This window comes from Chiloscyllium punctatum, chromosome 48 (assembly GCF_047496795.1).
Source record: "Chiloscyllium punctatum isolate Juve2018m chromosome 48, sChiPun1.3, whole genome shotgun sequence".
NCBI classification, from domain to species: domain Eukaryota; kingdom Metazoa; phylum Chordata; class Chondrichthyes; order Orectolobiformes; family Hemiscylliidae; genus Chiloscyllium; species Chiloscyllium punctatum.
In genome coordinates this window covers 60,291,255-60,313,629 of record NC_092786.1, presented here as the reverse complement: position 1 = coordinate 60,313,629, position 22,375 = coordinate 60,291,255, and the positions used below count along the sequence as shown (strand labels likewise).

The following is a 22,375-nucleotide window of genomic DNA, read 5'->3' as shown; positions in this document are numbered from 1 at the left end:
AATTCAATATATTATTTTATAATTTCTTTAAGCAAACACTTTAAGGTAAGGATTGTATATTTTTTGATCTTTGCCAATGTATTAAATCAGATTTTCGAGATTTTAATGTGAAACACACATCTTTGCTAGCTTACACTGAAGTGAGGAGCATAAGAATAGCAGAGCTCACACATATATCACAGCTAAGGAGGAGAATAGGGAGCAAAATGCAGGAAAAAATAAACAAACACAAGCACTCCAAAGGTGATTGTTTGCATCAGCAACATTTTTTCAAAAGCTCCCTGTCAATCTTGGTATAGTATGCGAGGCAGATATCCACTCAACGCCAGCATATAATTGCTGGCATGTGCTGCATATTATCCCAGCTTTGCTATGAGAATAGCAACTACCATGGACTACACACATCACGTAGATTTGAAATCATGATTATATTTCAACACACCAACAGCCAAGGTAGGAAACTATTAACAGAAGGAAGATGCATTAATTATTCAGAAAACTATCTACACTACGTTAGATAATTACAACACATTCACCAATATGACACATGTTTAAAATCTTTCCTTATTATGAAAATAGAAGGGTAGGGAGCAAAAAATGCAGGGTTTCACGTGTGACCCTCTTCTGTTAGTGCTGAGCTATTTGACTTCAGCTATGCCAGCATTAATAGGCCAGAATTTGGAATCACCCTGTAATGCAAGGTTGCATGCTGTTTCTAATTTTAAAAATCCTTGCCAATTTAATTCATGCCTTTGTATTCTAAAGGCATCTACCCTCACTGACTAATAGCTAGTACTGCACCCTCTAATACTTTGGCCAGTTGGTATTAATTCTTAATTGCCAATGACAACAGCTGGCTGTTTGTCAATGTTGGGTGATGCACCCCCTACCAATGTGCGTTTGCAGCATGACCTATTAAACAGCTGCTGCAGCAGGAACTCTGACTGATCTTCCCTTCTCCAGTCAGGTGAACCATCACCACAGCCCAAGTGAGGCAAATAACAATCAGGAATAATGCCTGGGAACGTTCAATACCTACTGTCAGTTCTGGCACAATCAGGAAGAATTAATCTTTTAAATGGAACTTACTTCTCAATGGGTAGTGCATGAGGCCCAGAGATTGAATAACGGTACAAAAACGTGAGAAATTTTCTAAAAGCTTCGAAGAACGGCCAATGTGACAGAAGGCAGATGCATTTGCTGGTATAAGCTGCTTTTGAGAGGATGGGTTTTCGGTCGGCAGCACTGACCAGCCCTAATTGGGATCGCTGCTTGTCTGTTAGATTCTCTTGAGGAAGAGGTTCATAGAACTGAATAGCTGCACCATAAACCTAGGAACAATGAGGAAGGGTGCTTGAACCATTACACAGCAGACCATTAGGTGGCAATTACCAATCTGGTATGATGATGAAAGCATAAACAATTCCAATAAATTATTTCAAGTATAAATCTGTAATTAGTTTAGGTATGTCCAACACTGCATCATATAATTTACGCAACAGAATTTGGGTATAAAAACAATGCCTTGGTTTTGATTTTACTTTGAAACTAAGGACAGGCAAGAAATGCTGACCAGGTAGTAGTGCCCACACTCAACAAACGAATAAATAACAAAAACTTACTATACAATGATGATGAAAGGGATTGTGTTGGCAAATATCTGGCAAAGTGGGATGTGTTTCCTGAATTAGTTCTGACTATTTAAAAAGGGTCAAACAGAAATGTTCAAAATTTATTTCCTGGATGTTTGTTCTTTCGAAAAGCTAGCATAAACGTGGCATAACATACGGTCCCCTTATAACCAATCAATTTATGATTTGAAGATGTCAGTCCTTCAAAATAAACTTGTTGGACGATAACCTGGTGTGTGATTTTTAACTTTGTTCTGGGTTTTCTGGGGTTTTTTCTATCTCCCTCAAATTTACGTCTTTATTAGGTGGGATAGATTGGGTTCTGTATACATTGTGACACAACGCATCATAGATGCGTGAACAAACTCAACTATCCATGAGTCTTTTATTTAATCCATTGTTCCACACTGGTCTAATCCATTCTGCATTCATAAAGCAGTACACTCTGCCAATCCTGCCTGTTCAGATTTCTTTGTAAAGGAATCTGAAAGTAAAGCAGTGTTTCTGTCTCTTTCTCTTTACAGAAAATTGGTTAGCAGACAGGAAATAAAGCATCAGAATAAATGGGTATTTTTCTGTATGGTAGGCAGTGACTAGTGGGTATCACAGGGGTTGGTACTAGGGCCCCAGCTATTCACGATATATCTTGTAAATTTTTTAAATGAGGAACTAAATGCCATATCTCCAAGTGTGCAAATAACTCAAAGCTGGAGGGAGGGTGAGCTGTGATGAGGATGCAGAGATGTTGCAGCATGATTGCAACAGGCTGAGTGAATGGGCAAATACATGACAAATCCAGTATAATGTGGTCAAATGTGAGGTTATCCACTTTGGTAGCAGATACAGGAAGGCAGGTTATTATTTGGATAGTTGTAAATTGAAAGAAGAGAATGTTCAACATGACCTGGGTGTCTTCGTTCACCAGTTAGCTCTTGGGGGTAAAGGGATCAAGAGATATGGAAAGAAGGCAGATTTAGGATATTAAGCTCAATTATCACCCAATGATCACAATCAATGACAGAGCAGGCTTGAGGGGTCATATGGCCTACTTCTGTGCTTAATTTTGATGTTTATATGAATTAGCAGTGGAAAACTTTAGTACGCTGAAGTGGAAGTTATATCTGGGTATGCACATTCCATGCTCTAACTATGCTGATTTGTGTCTAAAGTAAGTAAAATGGGTTATCAAGAAATATCATATCCCATATCAGGCAAATTGAAATTGTAAGGGTGAATTTCTCAGAGTTTTAAGTTACTTTTGATTTTAAAAAATATGCAAATTAGAACAACACACACAATTGGCTAAGAAGTTTTCAGATGAGGCTATTACAGAAATAAAACCTTTGAAAATGGAGATAAAACCTCTTCATTTGTGCAGACAATATTTGACAGGTTCCTGCCCCACTTACATAACATGCTTGCTTACTATCACAATTTCTACCATAATGGAATACAGTCACTCAGTTATATTCAACTATCACACATCAGATAATGACCTGAGGATAGCCCTGAACCGTAGGACTCGGGTACCCAATTTTACTTAATTTTAAATCTATAAAATGTACTGAATACAAAAGGGAACATATGGGTGATCCGAACATATTAAGTACAAGTAATTAGTCATCACAATGGGCCCTGACAACACTCTGGCAATAGACAAGAAGACTTACGCTTCAGAAAGTGCCATCTCCCTAATCAAGCTGTTCCAGGACAGGTGACAACACAAGTAAGTAATCAGATACATCTTGTACATATAAACCAAGACAAATCCAACCTGGCCAATTACCACCCAGTCTACTATCAGCTATAGTGATGGAAGGGGTCATTAACAGTGTTATAAAGCAGCACTGGTTCAGCCTGCTCACTATCACATAGTTTGGGTTGCACCAAGGTCACCCAGTTTCTGACATCATTAGAGCCTTAGTTCAAACACAAACAAACAGCCACATTTGATTGCATGTGGCAAAAAGGAGCCCCAGAAAAATGTAATCAATGGGAATTGGGGGAGGGAGCTCTCTGCTGGTGACAGTCATAAGGATAAGATTGCAGACTACTTGGAAGTGCATGGCAAAATAGGGTTGAGTCAGCATGGCTTTATCAAGGGGAGGTCATGCCTGACAAATCTATTAGAATTAACTGAGGAGGTAACGAGCAAGTTAGACAAAGGAGAACCAGTGGATGTGCCACACAGGAGGCTGCTAAATAAGATGAGAGCCCAAAGAGTAGGAGCAAGTTACTGGGATAAATAGAGGATTGGCTGATTGACAGAAGGCAGAAAGTAGGATAAAGGGTTCTTTATCAGGATGGTAGTCATTGACTAGTGGAATGCGGCCGGGGTCAATGTTGGGACCACAACTATTCACGGTATACATTAACAACCTGAATGAAGGAACTGAGGGCATTGTTACTATGTTTGCAGATGACACAAAGATAGGTGGTTGAATAGTTAATGCTGAGAAAGAGTGGTGGCTGCAGAAGAACTTGGATAGGCAAAGAAGAGGTAGATAGAATACAATATGACACAGTGTGAGGTTATACATTCTGGTTGGAATTAGAGAGGCATTATTTATTTTCTAAATGAGGAAAGGCTTTGGAAATCTAAAGCAGAAAGAGACTCAGAAGTTGGAGGTCAGGATTCTCTTAGAGTTAACATGCAAGTTCAGTTCACAGTTAGGAAAGCAAATGCAATTTTGGCATTCATTTCAAGATGGCTATAAAACAAGAGCAGAGATGTACACCTGAGGCTGCATAAGACTCTGGTCAGGCCACATTTGGAATATTGCAAGCAGTTTTAAGCCCTGCATCTAAGGAAGGATGTGCTGGTGTCAGCCGGGGTCCAGAGGAATGATCCTGGGTTGAAAGGCCTGTCATTTGAGGAGCAGTTGAGGAATCTGGATCTCTACCTGATGGAATTTAGAAGAATGAGGGGATGGCGGGGATCTGATTGAAACTTGCAGGATTCTAAGAGGCCTGGATAGAGTGGATAGGGAGAAGATGTTTCCACTAGTAGGGACTGACTACGGGCACAAACCTCAGGGTGAAGAGGTGACCCTTTAGAACTGAGATGAGGAGGAATTTTCTTCAGCCACAGGATGATTACTCTGTAGAAATCTTTGCCACAGAGGGCTGTCAAGGCCGTCATTGAGTGTACTTAAGACAGAGATAGATAGGTTCCTGATGAGCAAGGGGATCAAGGGTTACAGAAGTCTTAAGTGCGAACATTCTCTACAATGCTCAGCACCATTCACAATTTCTGAATTACTGAACCGGTCCGTGCCCAAATACAGCAAAACCTGGATAACATCTGGCTTGGGCTGAAAAATGAGAAGTAACATTTGTGTTACACCAAATGGACTGCAGCTGTTCCATTAGGCAGCTCACCACCACTGTCTTAAGGGCAACTAGGAATAGACAATAAATGTTGGCCTTGCCAGAGTTGCTCATATTAATAAATTTTTTAAAATTGAAGTATGATCACATAGGATGAATGCTGAAGGGCAGTAGGTCCCCTTTCCTAAAATGGCATCCATGGAAGAGATGGGCGTTTACAACATAATGATAATTTTGGATCAGAACTTTGGAAGTGAATAGAATTAATGAATTTACTTTCACAAATTTGTCACCTGATTTAAAATCGTGACCACTAACCTGTTCATCTATCAACATGTTATCAAGCCCCTTAAATTACAATAAATGTTTTGCAACTTTTAAAAGTCAACAAAATTTATAATTCAATCCTTTTATTTTCCTTTATAAGTTCAGTCTTTCTCTTTCATATATTTCGTATGATAGTTTTAACAAACCGCTACTTTGACTAAACAAAGACAAGCATACAGTATATTGTGCAGTAGATTAAATGTAAGGCTTGCTATGAATGTACCTTTGCTGCAGAAGCTGCTGTAAGCACAAATGTGGAGAAGACAGGAAGCGGATATTTGGTATTACAAGGCCAACATTCAATGGTTGCTCCCATTGGCAAGCAAAAGAGAGGTACTGATGCAGGCAGTGGAAAGGATTCATAATCTTCCTCTGGATATCTACATATTAAACCTGTAGAGACAAGACAACAGACAAAAATGAAAATATCTACATTAAAACCATTCTCATCTGTGTACAATGATTTTTGAATGTTGAAACTACAGCGGATATATTTATTTAGAAGATCCTTTCATGAAACCCAGAAATAACGTATGATCCAAATACAACATTCACTGGACCAGTGTCTTATTAAAGTACTGACCAATCTGTCGGTTTTATTTCTCAGCTAATCAATTGTAAATCTCCTGAAGACTGGGAGGGAAAAAAAGCTGGATTCCAATTAGCCTGTCAATGATGACAATTTATGGCGACCAGCAAACAAGAGTGACAGTTTCCCCGACGCAATCTCACTGGCACACCCTGGCCTCAGCCTAAACAATGGCAGGTGCACCCTGGCCTCAACATGGAAATGCCAAAGAGTAATTGTGCGTATAAGGTAAAATTGCAAATACCTTTTAATGGCGCTATATGAGAATTATATGCCATTTTCAGATCAATTTAAAGCTTAAAGTTACGTTCAGTGCATCTTAAAATCTACTATAGTAGTAAAGGAAAGACTATGAAATCTGGAATTCTTAGGAAGAGTTTAATGAAATTGCGATGAACTATTGAGTTCAAATGACCTTTTCATTCATGCTCTGATCACTCAATATTAATACTGTCTCACTTCCAAATGCTTTGTTATCTCATTCACTAAAAACATCAAAACTTCAGCATGTAAAATAAGTTCATGTTGGCAAAACTCCTAGTGTAAGATGATCAATTTCCTAACAGTATACACAAAATCAAAATTTTTCAGATGATTTTTCCTTGCCAAAAAAGTTATCCAATCATGGATGCAGCACTTACCAGCTTTGTATGCTATACTGTTTGTCTTGGCCAAGGACTTTTTGTAACACAAATATACTGTTGACCCCCACTGCAACAGAAAATGAAATAAATCACTAAACTACTAATACAAAGTAACACTCTCCAAAACCGCAATATAGCTACTAACTAGAACTACCAAGGTCTGTCCAGATATATTTTTGTTTAACCTGTTTTCATTACAATACAAAGAATTTTAGGCATTTTGTAAAAAGACGTTTAGTTATATTTTTTCATTTTGTGCCTTAGGGTGCCTCTTGAGCAAGTCTGTATAAATTTACATATCCATTCACAAAAAGTTGTTCCCAAATATTAATTGCAAATAACGAATTCCATAAAAGAAAGAAATGTCACTGGAATAACAAGCTGTTCTTAGAGATCCCAAAGGAACACATGCAGTCAGAGAAACAAACAAGGAAATACTGAAGTGAAAAGGCAATTACAATAAAGAACTTGCATGCTGCAAAAAAAACTAAGTACTTATATTCACTAGAAAAGGAACAGCTTTCTCCAAGCTTGGATGTAAGTAAATGGTTTCTGCCAAGTATACAACCATTAGCTAATCAAACATATCCTTTAGTTCAGGAATGTATCATCTTGAAAATAAAAACTCCCCAGTTATCAAACATGGTTTGGATCAGAGTCTCTGCAAGTCCACTGTGATTTATTTTTGGAATGTTTGAAAAAAAGATGAAAGGCTCTGGGGACCAGTAATAATTCATTCACCAAAAGGGAAAAACAAACAAAAGTCTGCTGATGACATGGAGTGAAGAAAGCAATGTGGACTACTACCCAATGATGACCACAAGGTACAAGGGTGCACGCACAGAATTTGTATCTTCTGAAACAGGCCAAATTCCTCTTCATTGACTCCATGCAGAGCTTTCACAGCAGCTCAATTCTTGGCAAAACCTGCAAAAGTTCACTTTCACAATTCTAGTACAATCCAACAAGTTAATTACTAGCAAAATGACTTTTCCATCTGCAACATGTTAGTTAGGATGCACTGCACAATATTTAAAGCATTAATCTTTGAATTACATATTCTTACCATTAAGAAAATTTGCCAACAGCTCTAACCAGTGGTACAACACTGATTGGATGACTATAATCTCCTGTTTATTATCTTGCTAAATTACAGTCAGAAAACATCCTGACAATCTAGAATGTCTTGGGAGGACAGGAAATGTTACACAACTCAAGGTTAAACAAAAGAACAGATCTAAGTATCAAATGCCACTGAATCATGCAGCCCTGACTCAACACATGGGCACTTGGAATTAAGTTCCAGACTAAGGTCCATTCAATAAATATGTTTCACTTCACTGGTTTTACTCGGTGATCTAGCTCTGAAACTCCAATTAAAACATGCAATATTTTTCAAACTAATAATGTGCAAAATTCCTGAAAGACAACGCCAACTAAACATGGGAAGAAACAACGTTTGGTTTTTAATCCTTAAGGTTGCCCAGAAGGTTATAAGAACTCTAATATACGAGAACATGCATTTAAAAAAAATTACTCATGGGATATGGGCATCGCTGGCATTTATTGCTGAGCCCTAGTTGCTTTTAAGAAGGTGGCAGTGAGTTGCCTTCTTGAACCGCTGCAGGCCATGTCCAATAGGTTGATGCACAATGCCCTTAGGGAGGAAATTCCAGGATTTTGACCCAGCGGCAGTGAAGGAACAGTGACATATTTCCTAGTTGAATGGTGAGTGTGTTGGAGGGGAACTTGAGATGGTGGATCCCATATATCTGCTGCCCTTGTCCTTCTACATGTAAGCGATCATGGACTTGGAAGGTGCTACCTAAGGAATTGCTAACCTTTGAAGAAAATCTTGACAACATTCTTTATATTAGAACATAAATACCTTTCATTTCAACCAATTGCTCTGAGACTGTACCCATATGAACAGGAGTAATGCCATTCAGACCATCAAGGGTGCTCTGCCAAACACAGTTGCTTGAAGACTTCAATGATTTAAGCCATACTATCTCCATAACCCTTTATGCCACTAATAATCAATTACTCTCTAAAACTTAGTTAAAGACTGAGATTCCACATCCCTTTGGAACAGAGAACTCCAAAGATTCACAATCCTAAGTAGACATAATATTTCCTCATTCCAATTCTCAATAGCATGTGTTTTATTTTTAAATTGTGCCCTCTGTTCCAGAAACATCTTTTCTGTATCCACCGTGTATTTTCTCAGTTTGAATGACAGCATCTCTCATTCTTCATAACTCAAGAGAATATAGACCTATTCTACCCAATGACTTGTCAGAGGAGTTCATAGGTTCAAGTCTAGTGCACCCCATCTAGGGGCAGGAGGAAGGAGATCAAAACTGGGCACAGTATTCCAGGCTCAGAACCCAGGGTCTTAGCTACAGATAGGATTTAGACCTTTTAGCACAGAGATGACGAGAATTATTTTCTTTGGTGACTGGGGAGCCTGTGAAATTCACTATCATAGAAAGTGGCTGAGGCCAAAACATTGTGTTTCCAATACAGAGATAGATATAGCTCTTGTGACTAAAGGGGTCAAGGGATACAGAGGGAGGCCAGGATTAGGGTATTGAGCTCAATGATCAGCCACGATCACACTGAATGGCATAGCAGGCTCGAGGGGTCAAGTGGCCTACTCCTGCTCCTATTTTCTATGTTTCTCACACTTATCCGGATTGAATTCCATTTGTCACTGATCTCATCTATACCCTCCTGTAGTCTAAGACTATCCGCCTCACTAGTTGCCAGCCCACCAATTGTCGGAACATCTGCAAACTTACCGATTGACCCTCCTCCATTCAAGTCTAAATCGTTTATGTATACCACAAACAGCAAGGGCCCCAGGGATCAATGTGGGACCCAACTGGACACAGAATTCCAAACACAAAAACATTCCTTGACCATCACCCTCTGCGCCTTGCCACTCAGCCCTTTCTGGATCCAATTAGCCAAACTTCCTTGGATCCAATGGGCTCTTACTTTTGCTTTATGTCTCCCATGTGGGACTTTTCAAAAGCCTTGCTGAAGTTCATGACGTGGAGATGCTGATGTTGGACTGGGGTGGACAAAGTCAGAAGTCACACAACACCAGGTTATAGTTCAACAGATTTATTTGAAATCACAAGATGGACTATAATCTCATGTTGTGTGACTTCTGACTTCACTGAAGTCCAAATAGACTATGTCAAATGCATTGCCCTCATCGATACACCTGGTTTTCTCTTTGAAAAATTCAAGCAAGTTGGTTAGACATGACCTCCCCTTAACAAAACCACGCTGACTATTCTTGATTAATCGCTGCCTCTCCAAATGCAGGTTAATTCTTTCCTGCAGAAATGCTTCCAATAGCTTCCCCACTATTGAGTTTAGACTCACTGGCCTACAAAGACAATTACAGCACAAGAACAGGCCCTTCAGCCTTCCAAACATGTGCCAATCCAGATCCTCTACACAAAGCTGTCGCTTATTTTCTAAGGGTCTGTATCCCTCTGTTCCCTGCCCATTCATCTAACTGTCCAGATACATCTTAAATGATGCTATCGTACCTGCCTCTACCACCTCTGCTGGCAACATGTTCCAGGCACCCACCACCCTCTGCATAAAGAACTTTCCATGCATATCTCCCCTAAACTTTTCCCCTCTCATCTTGAGCTCTTGACCCCTAGTAATTAAGTGCCCCACACTGGAAAAAAGCCTCTTGCTATCCAGTCTGTCTATAGTTCTCATGATTTTGTAGACCTCAATCAGGTTCCCCCATCTCCATCTTTCTAATGAAAACAATCCTAACCTACTCAACCTCGCTGCATAGGTAGTGCCCTCCATACCAAGCAACATACAGTTTCCTGGATTAGCCCTTGCTCCCTTCTTGAATAACAATACCACACTGGCTGTCCCCTAGTCCTCTGGCACCTCTCCAGTGGCCAGGGAAGAATGAACAATAATTGTCAGCATCCCTGTTTCCTCTCTTGCCCCACTCAACAGCCTAGGATGCATTTCATCCAGCCCTGAAGATTAGCCTACTTCTAAGCCCGCCAGATCACTTAGAATCTCCTCTCTGTCTATGGTAATTTCTTTCAATATATCACAATCTTTGCCCTGATTTCTATACCCACATTGTTTCTCTGAATAGTGAACACCATCACAAAGTATTAATTCAGAACTCTACCCACATCCTCTAGCTCCACACACAAATTACTGTGGTGCTTAATGGGTTTTTTTCTTCCCCAGGTGTCCTATGATCCTTAATATACTTGGAAAACAACTTAAGATTTTTCCTATATTCCCCTGCCATTATTTTCATGCTCCCTTTTTGCTCTCATAATTTCCTTTTTAAGTTTCCTGTTGTACATTCTGTACTTCTCTAGGGCTCCTAATGGTTTGAAACCTCAGTATCTGCCATAAGCCTCCCTTTTCTCTTAATCCAATACAATATATCCTTGATATCCAAAGTTCACAGAACTTGTTGTTCCAACCTTTATCTTTTTTGGAACGCATTGGCCCTGAACCTACCCTATTTCCTTCTTGGATACATCCACTACTCTGATACAGATTTATCTAAAAGTATCTGCTTTCAGTCCATTCTGGCCAAATCAGATCAGATCTTATTAAAATCAGCCTTTCCCCAATTGCGAAATTTGATTTCAGGCCTAACCTTGCCCTTTCCCACTGCAATCATGAATCCAACAGAGTTATGATCACTGTCGGCAAAATGATCCCCACTGATACATCAACTACTTTCCTGGCATGATCTCCTCAAATTGTCCTTCATGTTCCCTCTCTTGTAGGACCTTCTAAAAACTGGCTTAAAAAGCTCTTCTGGATACACTTCAAGAATTCCATTTCCTTCAATCCTTTCACACTATGACTACGCCAATTAATTTTGGGGAAGTTAAAACCCCTACTGACATTATCCTATTAACTTTACACTTCTCTGAAAGTTTCTTACGTATTTGCTATTCCATTTTTCTTGGACTATTAGGGGCATCTCATACAATTCCAGCATTGTGATTGCTCCTTTTTGGTTTTTAAGTTCTGTCCATATGGCTTCATTTGAGGAGCCTTCCAAAACATCATCCCTCCTTACTGCTGTAATTGATTCCTTGATCAATGTTGCATCATCCTCACCTCTTTTACCTCCTTCCCTGTCTCTTCTGGAACATTGAGCTGCTAAGCTTACCGCTCTCTCAACTTTTGTATCAAAAGTAGCAATGACATGATACCACCGTGTTAATTTGTGCCTTTATCTGCATTGTGCGTCAGACTGTTTGCATTAAAATAAATCCATCCCAACCTTAGCAAATGCCCTTGTGCATTAACGGGTCTTAATTTTGATGCCTTCTAGACTCCCTTGCTGTCTAATTTGACTGTTTATCTCCCCCCGCTGAACCTTTTCTCTGGATCTCACTCACTGCCCAGTTAGTTGAAATCTTCCCCAACAGCATTAATAAACCTTCCCGCAGAGACTACTACTATTTGGCTCCATTCTTTAATCTATTTCCTAGCTCTCTAAATTCTGCTTACAGGACGTCATCTCTTTTACTACCATGGTCTTGGTACCTTTATATACCATCAATCTGTGTCTGTTTATCTTCCCTCTTCAGAATGCCCGAAGGCCACTGAGTTACATCCCTGACCCTAGCACCAGGGAGGGAACATTCTGGAGTCTCTTCTGTAAGTGCAGAAATGCCTGTCTGTTCCTCTTAAATTGAATCCCCTACTACTATAGTCTTGCCATTCTTCTTCCTTCCCTCTTGTGCAGCAAGCCCAACCATGCAGTCATGGCATGAGTTTCCACTGATTCTCCCTGCACAGCCATCTGTCCAACAGTATATCTCTTAGAAAGGGAATAGCCATAGAAGGCTCCTGCACTACCTGGCCTCCTCAACTCTGCCTGATGGTCGCCCATGCCCTTTCTGCCTGTTCAACTTTCACCTGCAATGCAACTACCTCAGTAAACATGCTGAACTTAGCTTTGTATCATCTGCTATATATTGTGAACAGATGGGGTTCAAATACTGATCCTTATAGTACCCTGCTAGTCTCAGCCTGCCAGTGTGATGATGGCCATGTATTCTCATGCTATTATAATAGATTTAAAGATTTTTCCCTACCACCAATGTAAGATTGACAGCACTGCAGTTCTGTTTTCTCTATTGTTCCCCTTTTAAATGGGGGTGACATTTGCTTGCTTTCAATCTGCAGGAATCATTCCAAAATCTATAGAATTTTTGAAGATGATCACCAATGCATCAATTCTCTTTTTTCAACACTCTGAAATGTTGACCATCAGGTCTTGCAAACGTATCAACATTCAGACCCATTAATGTGCAATCTTCTTAAGAATACTGGTTTCCTTCAACTCTTAATTTTCCCATGTCAATTGGATCTCTACTTCTGGGAGTTTTAATGTATCTTCCTCAGTGAAATTAGATACAAGGTCATAGTTTATTTTCTCTATCATTTCCCAATATAAATTAACCCGACTCTTTTCGTGTCCCCATAGAAGCTTCTGAAGTACATGTTTTGTTTTTGCTAGATTGCATTCATATTATGTTCCCTCATTCCTGATCAATTACTTGGTCCTCCTTTGCTGTATTCTATAAACCTCCCAATCCTCAGATTTATTACCATTTCAGGTAACTTTAGAAGCCTGTTCTTTTAACCTTATGTAATCCTCAACTTCTTTTGTTCACCACAGTTGACTGACCTCTTTTAGTTTTCACACCTTGAAGGAATGTATGGCTGCTGTAAGCTATGGGAATGTTCTTTTAGCACTCTCCTATGCCTATGTAAAGTAATGCCTGTTATTGTATTTTCTCAATCCACCTTAGCTAGTTTTTGCCTCATGCCTTCATTACTCTTGTTTCAGATCACTTTCAAACATTGTGTAAAATTCTACCATATTGTGATCACTCATTTCTAATTGTTCTTTTACAAGATTATTAAGTAGCCCCTTTATATTATGGAATACTAGATGTAAAACATCCTGCTCTGTAGTCAATTTCCAAACATACTACTCCAGAAAGCCATCCCCAAGACACTCCAGAATCTGGTCCCTCACAGCTTTAATTAGTTTACTCAGTTTAAATGCAGACTGAATCCAAAGGGGTCTTATGACAGTGATAACATCCTTGCCTCTGAGCAAGGTCTGGGCTCAAGTCCAACCAGCCTTTCAGATGTGTATAGTGTGTCTGAAAAGGTTGATTCAAAATACAAGGAATCTTGTGGCGTAATGGTAATGTCCCTATCTCTGAGCCAGAAAGTCTAACTCATATTAAGTCCTATCTGAAAAAAGGAATGAATGTGCAGACTGAAGTGACCTATGACTACGATGTTGCTCATGCTACCTCCATCTTTCATCTCTTGATTAATACCATGTTCCACACTGCAAATACTATTTGGTGGCCTACAATAACTCCAACCATTGTCTGCTGCTCCTTACTGTTTCTTAGCTCCACCCAAACAGATTCCACACTTGTTTTTCTGATCAAAGATTCTCCCTTCTCACTCATCTCCTTTACAGGTAATACTATAACCTCAAGTAGCTACCACATTTGCCCAACAACAAACTTCATTCAATAATTACTTAAGCACAACCTCTTCTCCTGGCTCAATCGATATGAAAAGGAAGTCTGAATTGTTGACTTTTGCCACAATTGAAGCAGACATGAACACTTTCAGTGACTTGTATTTCAATGCAATTTTATGAATTTACACTTTGACAGGAACTCTTTACTCCAAGTCAAAACACTGTTTCCCACATCCAATTTTGGCATGCTTTCTAGGCTAACACTGGCTGAAGGTTCTGTCACAAATAAGTCACAAAAATCAAAGATCTGCAATGGTCTGGATGCCATCCAGGCTCTCAAAACCAATGACAACATTGTCATCAAACCAGCAGATAAAGGAGGAGCCATTGTCATTCAGGATAGAACAGATTACTGCAAGGAAGTGTACCGACAACTGGACAACCAGGAACACTACAGGCAACTACCAGCTGATCCGACCAAAGAACACACCCGTGAATTAAACACATTGATCAGAACTTTGGATCAAATCCTTCAGAGCTCCCTACGCGCCCTCATCCCATGTACTTCTCATGTAGACGACTTCTATTGCTTTTGAAAGGTACACAAAGCCAACACACCGGGACGTCCCATCGTGTCGGGCAATGGGACCCTATGTGAGAATCTCTCTGGCTATGTGGAAGGCATCTTGAAGCCTATTGTACAAGACATCCCCATCTTCTGTCGCGAAACTATGGATTTCTTACAGAAACTCAGCACCCACCCTGACCAGTTGAACCGGGAACATTCCTCGTCACAATGGATGTTTCCGCACTATACACTAGCATCCCCCACAATGATGGCATCGCGGCAACAGCCTCAGTACTCAACACCAACAACTGCCAATCTCCAAACACCATCCTACAACTCATCCGCTTTATCCTTGATCACAATGTCTTCACCTTTGACAACCAGTTCTTCATCCAGACACACGGAACAGCCACGGGGACCAATTTTGCACTCCAATATGCCAACATTTTTATGCACAGGTTCGAACAAGACTTCTTCTCTATGCAGGATCTCAAACCAACATTATACACCAGGTACACTGACGACATTTTCTTCCTCTTGACTCATGGCGAGGAGTCACTGATTAAACTACACAGTGACATCAACAAGTTTCATCCCACCATCAAACTCACCATTGACTACTCTCGACTATCTGTCTCATTCTTGGACACATGTGTCTCCATCAAGGATGGACACCTCAGCACCACACTCTTCCGCAAACCCACAGACAACCTCACAATGCTACACTTTTCCAGCTTCCACCCATAACATATTAAAACAACCCCTATGGACAAGCCCTACGTGTACACCAGATTTGCTCAGATGAGGAGGAACGTGATGGACACGTGGAAGTACTTTGGGATGCCCTCACAAGAATGGGGTACGATGCCCAACACATCAACCGCCAGTTCCGACGTGCCACAGCAAATAATCGTAATGACCTCCTCAGGAGTCAGACACGTGCTGCAACCGACAGGGTACCCTTCGTTGTTCAGTATTTCCCAGGAGCTGAAACATTACACCATGTTCTTCATGACCTGCAATACATTATCAATGAGGATGAGCACCTCATCAAGACCTTCCCCACACCTCCACTACTTGCCCTTAAACAACTGCCAAACCTCAAACAGATCATTGTTCGTAGCAAGCTGCCCGGCTCTCAGACCAACTCCATACAACCCTGTCACGGTAGGTGATGAAGACGAGTCAGAGTGTGGACATAGATACCACCATTAAGCGTGGGGACACCTCCCACCTTGTACATGGTAGGTACTCATGCAACTCAGCCAACGTTGTCTATCTTATACGATGCAGGCAATGATGCCCGGAGGCATGGTACATTGGGGAAACCGAGCAAAGGCTACGACAACGGATGAATGGGAACCGCACGACAATCAACAGACAGGAGTGTTCCCTCCCAGGACATTCAGCCTCGGACCTTCGGGTGACCATCCTCCAAGGTGGACTTTGGGACAGGTAGCAGAGAAAAGTGGCCGAGCAGAGGCTGATAGCTAAGTTCGGTACCCATAGGGAGGGTGTCAACCAGGATCTTGGGTTCATGTCACATTACAGGTGACCACCATTGCACTATACACACATACAGGTACTCCTACACACACACACTGGCACTCCTATACACACATACACACGGACACACATATACACAGATGCACACACAGACACCCACACACACCCTTCCCACACTCACACATGCACCCTCTCACAGACTTGAGATATTCTGCACTCACGACACACACACACACACACACACTTTCTCACATTCTCAACCTCCAGCCCAGACAGACACACACACACACAGACAAAGACCCACATGCACATATGCACATGCACATGCATATATTTTGTGGGGTGAATTTGTACTTTCAGGGTTACATTGCACTTTGCTCAAAAACTGCATGCATTCATGTAGAACTCTGAGCTCAAAAACTGCAAGAATTTATGTAAAACTCCATTATCTCACTTTTTAGATTAGAATCAATCTAAACATCATGGCATAGACAGAGAACACAGGGGACCAACACCTTCAACATATTGTCTAGCTACCACCATGGTTAACAGCTAACCCGAGAATGCAACTTTTTATAAAAAAAAAGTTTTGTGATTTACACAAGAAAGAAGTGAAACTATCAGTGTATTCTAACAGATGAAAGGCTTAACAGACAATCAATTTTTCAATGTATAATTTCAGGTACATCACACTGTAAATTTTTGCTATAAATTCTGTGCGTTAGGATTGAGCCCTCCACTACCACCTGATGAAGGAGAGTTGCTCCGAAAGCTAGTGTGCTTCCAATTAAACCTGTTGGACTATAACCTGGTGTTGGGTGATTTTTAACTTTGTACACCCCAGTCCAACACCGACATCTCCAAATCACAATCCCAGGAATGAAAGACTTAACATATGAGGAAAACTTGAAGACTCTAGGTCTACACCTGACAGAGCTTAGGAGAAGGAGGGGAGAATCTAACTGAAACTTACATAATACTGAAAGGCCTGGATAAAGTGGACATTGAGAAGATGTTTTCACTAGCAGGAGAGACAAGGACCCAAGGACAACTTCAGACTAAAGGAAAGACCCTTTAGAACAGAGATGAGAAGAAACTTCTTCAGCCAGAGAGTGGTGAATCTATGGAATTCATTGCCACAGAAGGCTGTGGATGCCAGGTTATTGAATAAATTTAAGAGAGAGATATATAGTTAAGGAGATCAAAGGTTACGGGGAGAAGGCAGGAGAATAGTGTTGAGAAACTTATCTGCTGTGATTGAATAGCACAGCAGACTCGATGGGCCAAATGGCATAATTTATGTTCCTATGTCTTATGATCTCATCACCCAATTCAAACTATTCAAACCAGTTTTATCTTGTACGTTGAAAACCTCTAGTGTTCCATCAACTATAATGTGTTGAATTAATTCAGCTCAGAATTTTCAAACTGCAGTCCAATGAATCCTTGGAGACGCACAATGAAATCTCGCAGGAGGTGAAGCGTCGTCATATCTCGACTGTGCCTTACTAAAAGAACCAATTATTCTCTAGTAATGATATTGTTTTAACCACGACAGCTGTTGCAATCTTTCACAACTCATGGCAGGGAATGCATCAATGTTTGCAGTGGGATCCATACAAGGAAGATGACTTGATAGTTCATTGAAGCAAAAGCCTTGTTAAAGAAAATGTGTTCTTTTCTATAGGATTGCTGCAATATTGCAAACTAAAGGATAAACCTTTTAAAATAAGTAAAAATAACAATAATTTTAAATTTCATAAAGTAATATCAAGAAGCTGTATTTCTGTGTTTCATAACACAAATATTCTGAGCTAAGATAGAATCAGAGGTAGCATTACAATTGAGGTGACAATGTTGAGAGGAGATTAGATAGACTGTTTACAATTTAATCTTTACAATGAGTATAATTAACTTAGCACTTGTATCTGACGATATCCATTACTCTACCTTAAAGGTTACCTGAATGTAGACTGTTGACCTTACCATGCTGCTGTTTAGGTTTTTATCCACTCTGCAGAAAGTGTGTGGTGGAGTCTCCCCTTTACTTGGAATAATAATACAAATATCAGTGACGGCTAAGGAATTCTGGGCCATATTTTCTGATGCGCGACGGTACGTTATATAGATTCGTTGAGACGAAGTCCCACCACTGATATTAGCAGGTCGGCCATAAGGCGTGGTTTGAATAATCTGACATCCATGCTTTAGTCTCTCTTTCCATTCATATAAAACTCTAGAAAGCAAAACAGGTAGATCAGCTGCTGGGAAAGTCATAATGACACTAAACTAATTCTGCTTCATCAAGCAAGCTTCACACATTTAGAGTTTGGAATATGTTGCATTTAGAATTCAAAATGAGTTGCTTATCACAAATCAAATAAGCGGTTCAATATTAAGTATGCTAGAACTCACACTTATAATCAGTAGAACAAATACCAAAATTGTCCATCTAAGAAAATGGCCATTAAGAAATCTTTCAAAGCATATTATGCTAATCTAAGAAAACCACACTTTGATATATTAATTTCAGCTTTTTCACAGGTTTTCTAACTGTAATAATCAATAATGCTCTAATTGCACACTAATATATTATGCTTCGTCTGGAGGCTCACTGAAAATGTTACCTAGTATGGTGACGAAACGTCTGAAAATGAACCTCAGCAAGCAAACCTACATCCATTATGGTAATAATTGAGGAAAAATCAAATGTTTTAAAAAGAAACCAAAAGCACTACAGATGCTGTCAATGAGAAACAAATACAGAATTTGCTGGTAAAGCTCAGCAGGTCTGGCAGCATCTGAAGAAAAATCAGAGTTAACGTTTCAGTTCAAGTGACCCTTCCTCAGAACTGATGCTGTCAGACCTGCTGAGCTTTTCCAGCAATTTGTTTTAAAAATGTTAGTTAAAAATCGGGCCTGTATTCACTTGAAGAATAAGAATGGATACTGTTAAAACAAAACGCTGACAGTGCAGCATAGACATTTTATCTGTAGGTGGGGTAGTTTGTAGAACTAGGGATCACTGTCTCAGAATATACAATAAACTATTCCGAACTGAGCTAAGAAAAAATCTTTTCAGTCAGTGGTAAACCTGTGGAATTCGAAACTGCAGAAGGCTGTGATGGTCAGGTCATGGAAATAATTAAGAAATAAATGGTTAGATTTCTAGAAACTAAAGATGTCCAGGGCTATAGGAAGACAGTGATAGTGTGGTAATGTGATGGCATCAGACACCATCATGTTAAGCGGCAGAGGAAGCACACCAGACTGAATGACCTACTCCTGCTTTTCATGTTTCGCACAGCTGTCTTTGGATTACAATCCCTGAACTGATTGCGATTCTGTTGGTGTGTAAATCTAAAAAGCTTTCGATGTTTGAAATGACATCAAACTGCATGGAGTTATAGAGAACATCACTACAATATTGAAGTCAACATTCCGACTTTTCATTCAACCAAAACCAAATACCAGACAGTCTAAAACAATTCCAACAGCAAACCACTAAGTTTATACAATGCAATTAAATGTAGTAAAATATCCCCAGGTACTTAGGGGAGTGGCAGTAGAAGAACTGGATTAAGAGACAAACTTGATTAAGAGACAAACTTGATTAAAAAGGCAAGTTTCAGAAGATTATTAATGGCAGATTCATGGGCGCATAGATAATGTTTTGAATGTGGGGCCAAAACAAACTGGATACCTACCACAGAATAGGAGACAGTAAATGCATGAAAAGCAAAATCCATCAATGTATCTGCTGGAAGAGTGAGGGAGTGAGGAAGGGGAGAGGAGGGAGACATACAGACAAGAGAGTGTGAGAGAGAGCAAGAGTGAGATAGAGCAAAAGCGCGTGAGAGAGGAGAGCGAACAAGAGGGAGATGAGAGATTTCGGAGACTTTCTTGAACTCCAGTGACTCCTGAAAGGTTTCCAACAAGGCCTCCCCAATCTCCTCAGCTATCTCCTTCAGAACTCTGGGATGTATTCCACCTGGTCCAGGTGATTTACCCACTTGCACATCTTTCAGCTTCCCAGCACCTTCTTTTTCGTGATGGCCACTACACTTACCTCTGCCTCTCAACTGTCTTGAAGTTCTGATATGCTAATAAGGTCTCCGATCATGAAGACTGATGCAAAGTATCTATTAAGTTCCTTTGGCATTTCTTTATTCCTCATTACTATGTCTTCAGCCTCATTTGGTGGTTCAATGTCCACCCTTGCTTCTCTCTTAACTTTACATGTACCTAAAACAACAACTTAGTTTATATCACTCGCTACCTTAACCTCATATTTAATCCTCCTCTTCCTTATTGCTTTTTCAGTTGTCCTTTGCTTGTTTTCAAAGGTTTTCCACCAATTTTCACCATATTACATGCTGTTCCTAACTTCCCGTGTCAGTCACGATTAGATTAGATTATTTACAGTGTGGAAACAGGCCCTTCAGCCCAACAAGTCCACACCGACCTGCTGAAGAGCAACCCACCCAGACCCATTCCCCTACATTTACCCCTTCACCTAACACTACAGGCAATTTAGCATGGGCAATTCACCTAACCTGCACATTTTTGGACTGTGGGGGAAAACCGAAGCACCCGGAGGAAACCCATGCAGACATGGAGAGAATGTGCAAACTCTACACAGACAGTTGCCTGAGGCGGGAATTGAACACGGGTCTCTGGTGCTGTGAGGCAGCAGTGCTAACCACTGTGCCACCGTGCTGCCCACATGGTTGCTTTGTCCTTCCCTAAGTAAAAACAATGACTGCAGATGCTGGAAACCAGATTCTGGATTAGTGGTGCTGGAAGAGCACAGCAGTTCAGGCAGCAACCAAGGAGCACTCAGTCTCTCTACTTTTGAGTTGAATTTCTGCTGTGCCTCCTGAAAACCCCCAGAAACACCTGCCATTGCTGCTCCACTGTTTTCCCTTCCAATCAACTCTGGCCAGCTCCTTCTCCCTGTCTTTGTAAAAGGCAGCATTCTTCAATTGTGTTCATGAGAATTTCCAACATTGTGTGCCCACTCAAATGAGAAAGGAAGTTTTGCTAGACCTGCTTCTTGGGAATGAGGTAGGCCAAGTAGATCACATGTCTGTGGAGGAATATTTAGTGGACAGTGATCATTGTATCATAAGGTTTAAGACATTGAAGGACTTCAATGGAGCAAGAATGAGGCTGGGCTGGATAAACTTGAACCAAAAGTTGGTGGGAGAAAACTGTAGCAGTACAATGGACTACCTTCAAAAGGGGTGATGGATCAGGCCTGGTTAAGGCATGTTCCCTTAAAAGGGAAAGGTAGGGCAAACAAATCCAGAGATTTCTGGTGGACAAAGGAAATAGAAATTAAGCTGAATAAGAACATGTGTGCCAATGACAGGTGTTTGATAGCAAATACAGAGGAGAAACAAGTTGAATATAGAAGTGGTGGCAATGGATAAGCTGTCATTACTTGGCACTAGGTGCAGGTGAGATACATCCAAGAATGCTGAAGGATGTGAGTGTGGAAGTGCAGAGCCAGTGATAATTAATCTTCCAAACTTTCCTGGACTTGGATGTCAGAAGACTGAAGAACTGCAGACATGATGCCCTTCTTCAAATAAGGGTTGCAAAGATAAGCCCAGCAATTTTAGAGCACTCAGTTCACCTTTGGTGTTGGGGAAATTACTAGAAACAATTATTTGGGATAGGATGATAATGACATGGAAAAATATGGACTAATCCGAAAAGGTAGCATGGATTTGTTAATGAAAAACTGTGTCTAACTAACTGAAGCAGTTATGGAGAAGCTAAGTAAGTGCAAGTTAATGTGATGTACATGGTCTTCCGAAGGTTCTTGAAACAGTGTCACATACAAGACATGGCAGCAAAGTTATAGCTCATGGAATAAAAGGTTTAATAGTAAAGTAGATCCAAATTTGGCTTAGGATAGGATAAAGAGAACAACAGTTACTGGGTATTTTTGGGTTTCAGTGAAGCTACATTATATATTAATGATCTATATCCTGATGTGCAGGGGACAATTTCAACATTTGCATATGATACAAAACTTGAGAGCATTGTAAACTGTGAGGCCAATGTAGAATTTCAGAAGGACATTGACACGTTGATGGAGTGGGCAGTTGGTGACAGATACAGTTCAATGCAAGGAAGTAGGTCATACACTTTGGTACTATTTTATATGATGTGCAGGAGCAGAGAGAGTCACTGAAGGAAGCAGGTCAGGTACAGAGA

General features: G+C 40.4%; 1 protein-coding gene across 10 annotated transcripts in view; it reads right to left on the bottom strand.

The window, feature by feature from the left end:
* dennd4a (DENN/MADD domain containing 4A) overlaps positions 1-22,375 on the bottom strand; it is a 157,961-nt gene that overhangs the window by 101,249 nt on the left and 34,337 nt on the right. For all 10 annotated transcript variants that reach the window (XM_072565375.1, XM_072565377.1, XM_072565378.1 and 7 more), the window contains exons 3-6: positions 18,134-18,383; positions 6,519-6,588; positions 5,512-5,681; positions 1,090-1,331 (exon numbers count right to left, since the gene is read on the bottom strand). In XM_072565375.1, the coding sequence (XP_072421476.1) occupies positions 1,090-1,331; positions 5,512-5,681; positions 6,519-6,588; positions 18,134-18,383 (732 nt within the window). The remainder of the gene's footprint in view (positions 1-1,089; positions 1,332-5,511; positions 5,682-6,518; positions 6,589-18,133; positions 18,384-22,375) is intronic.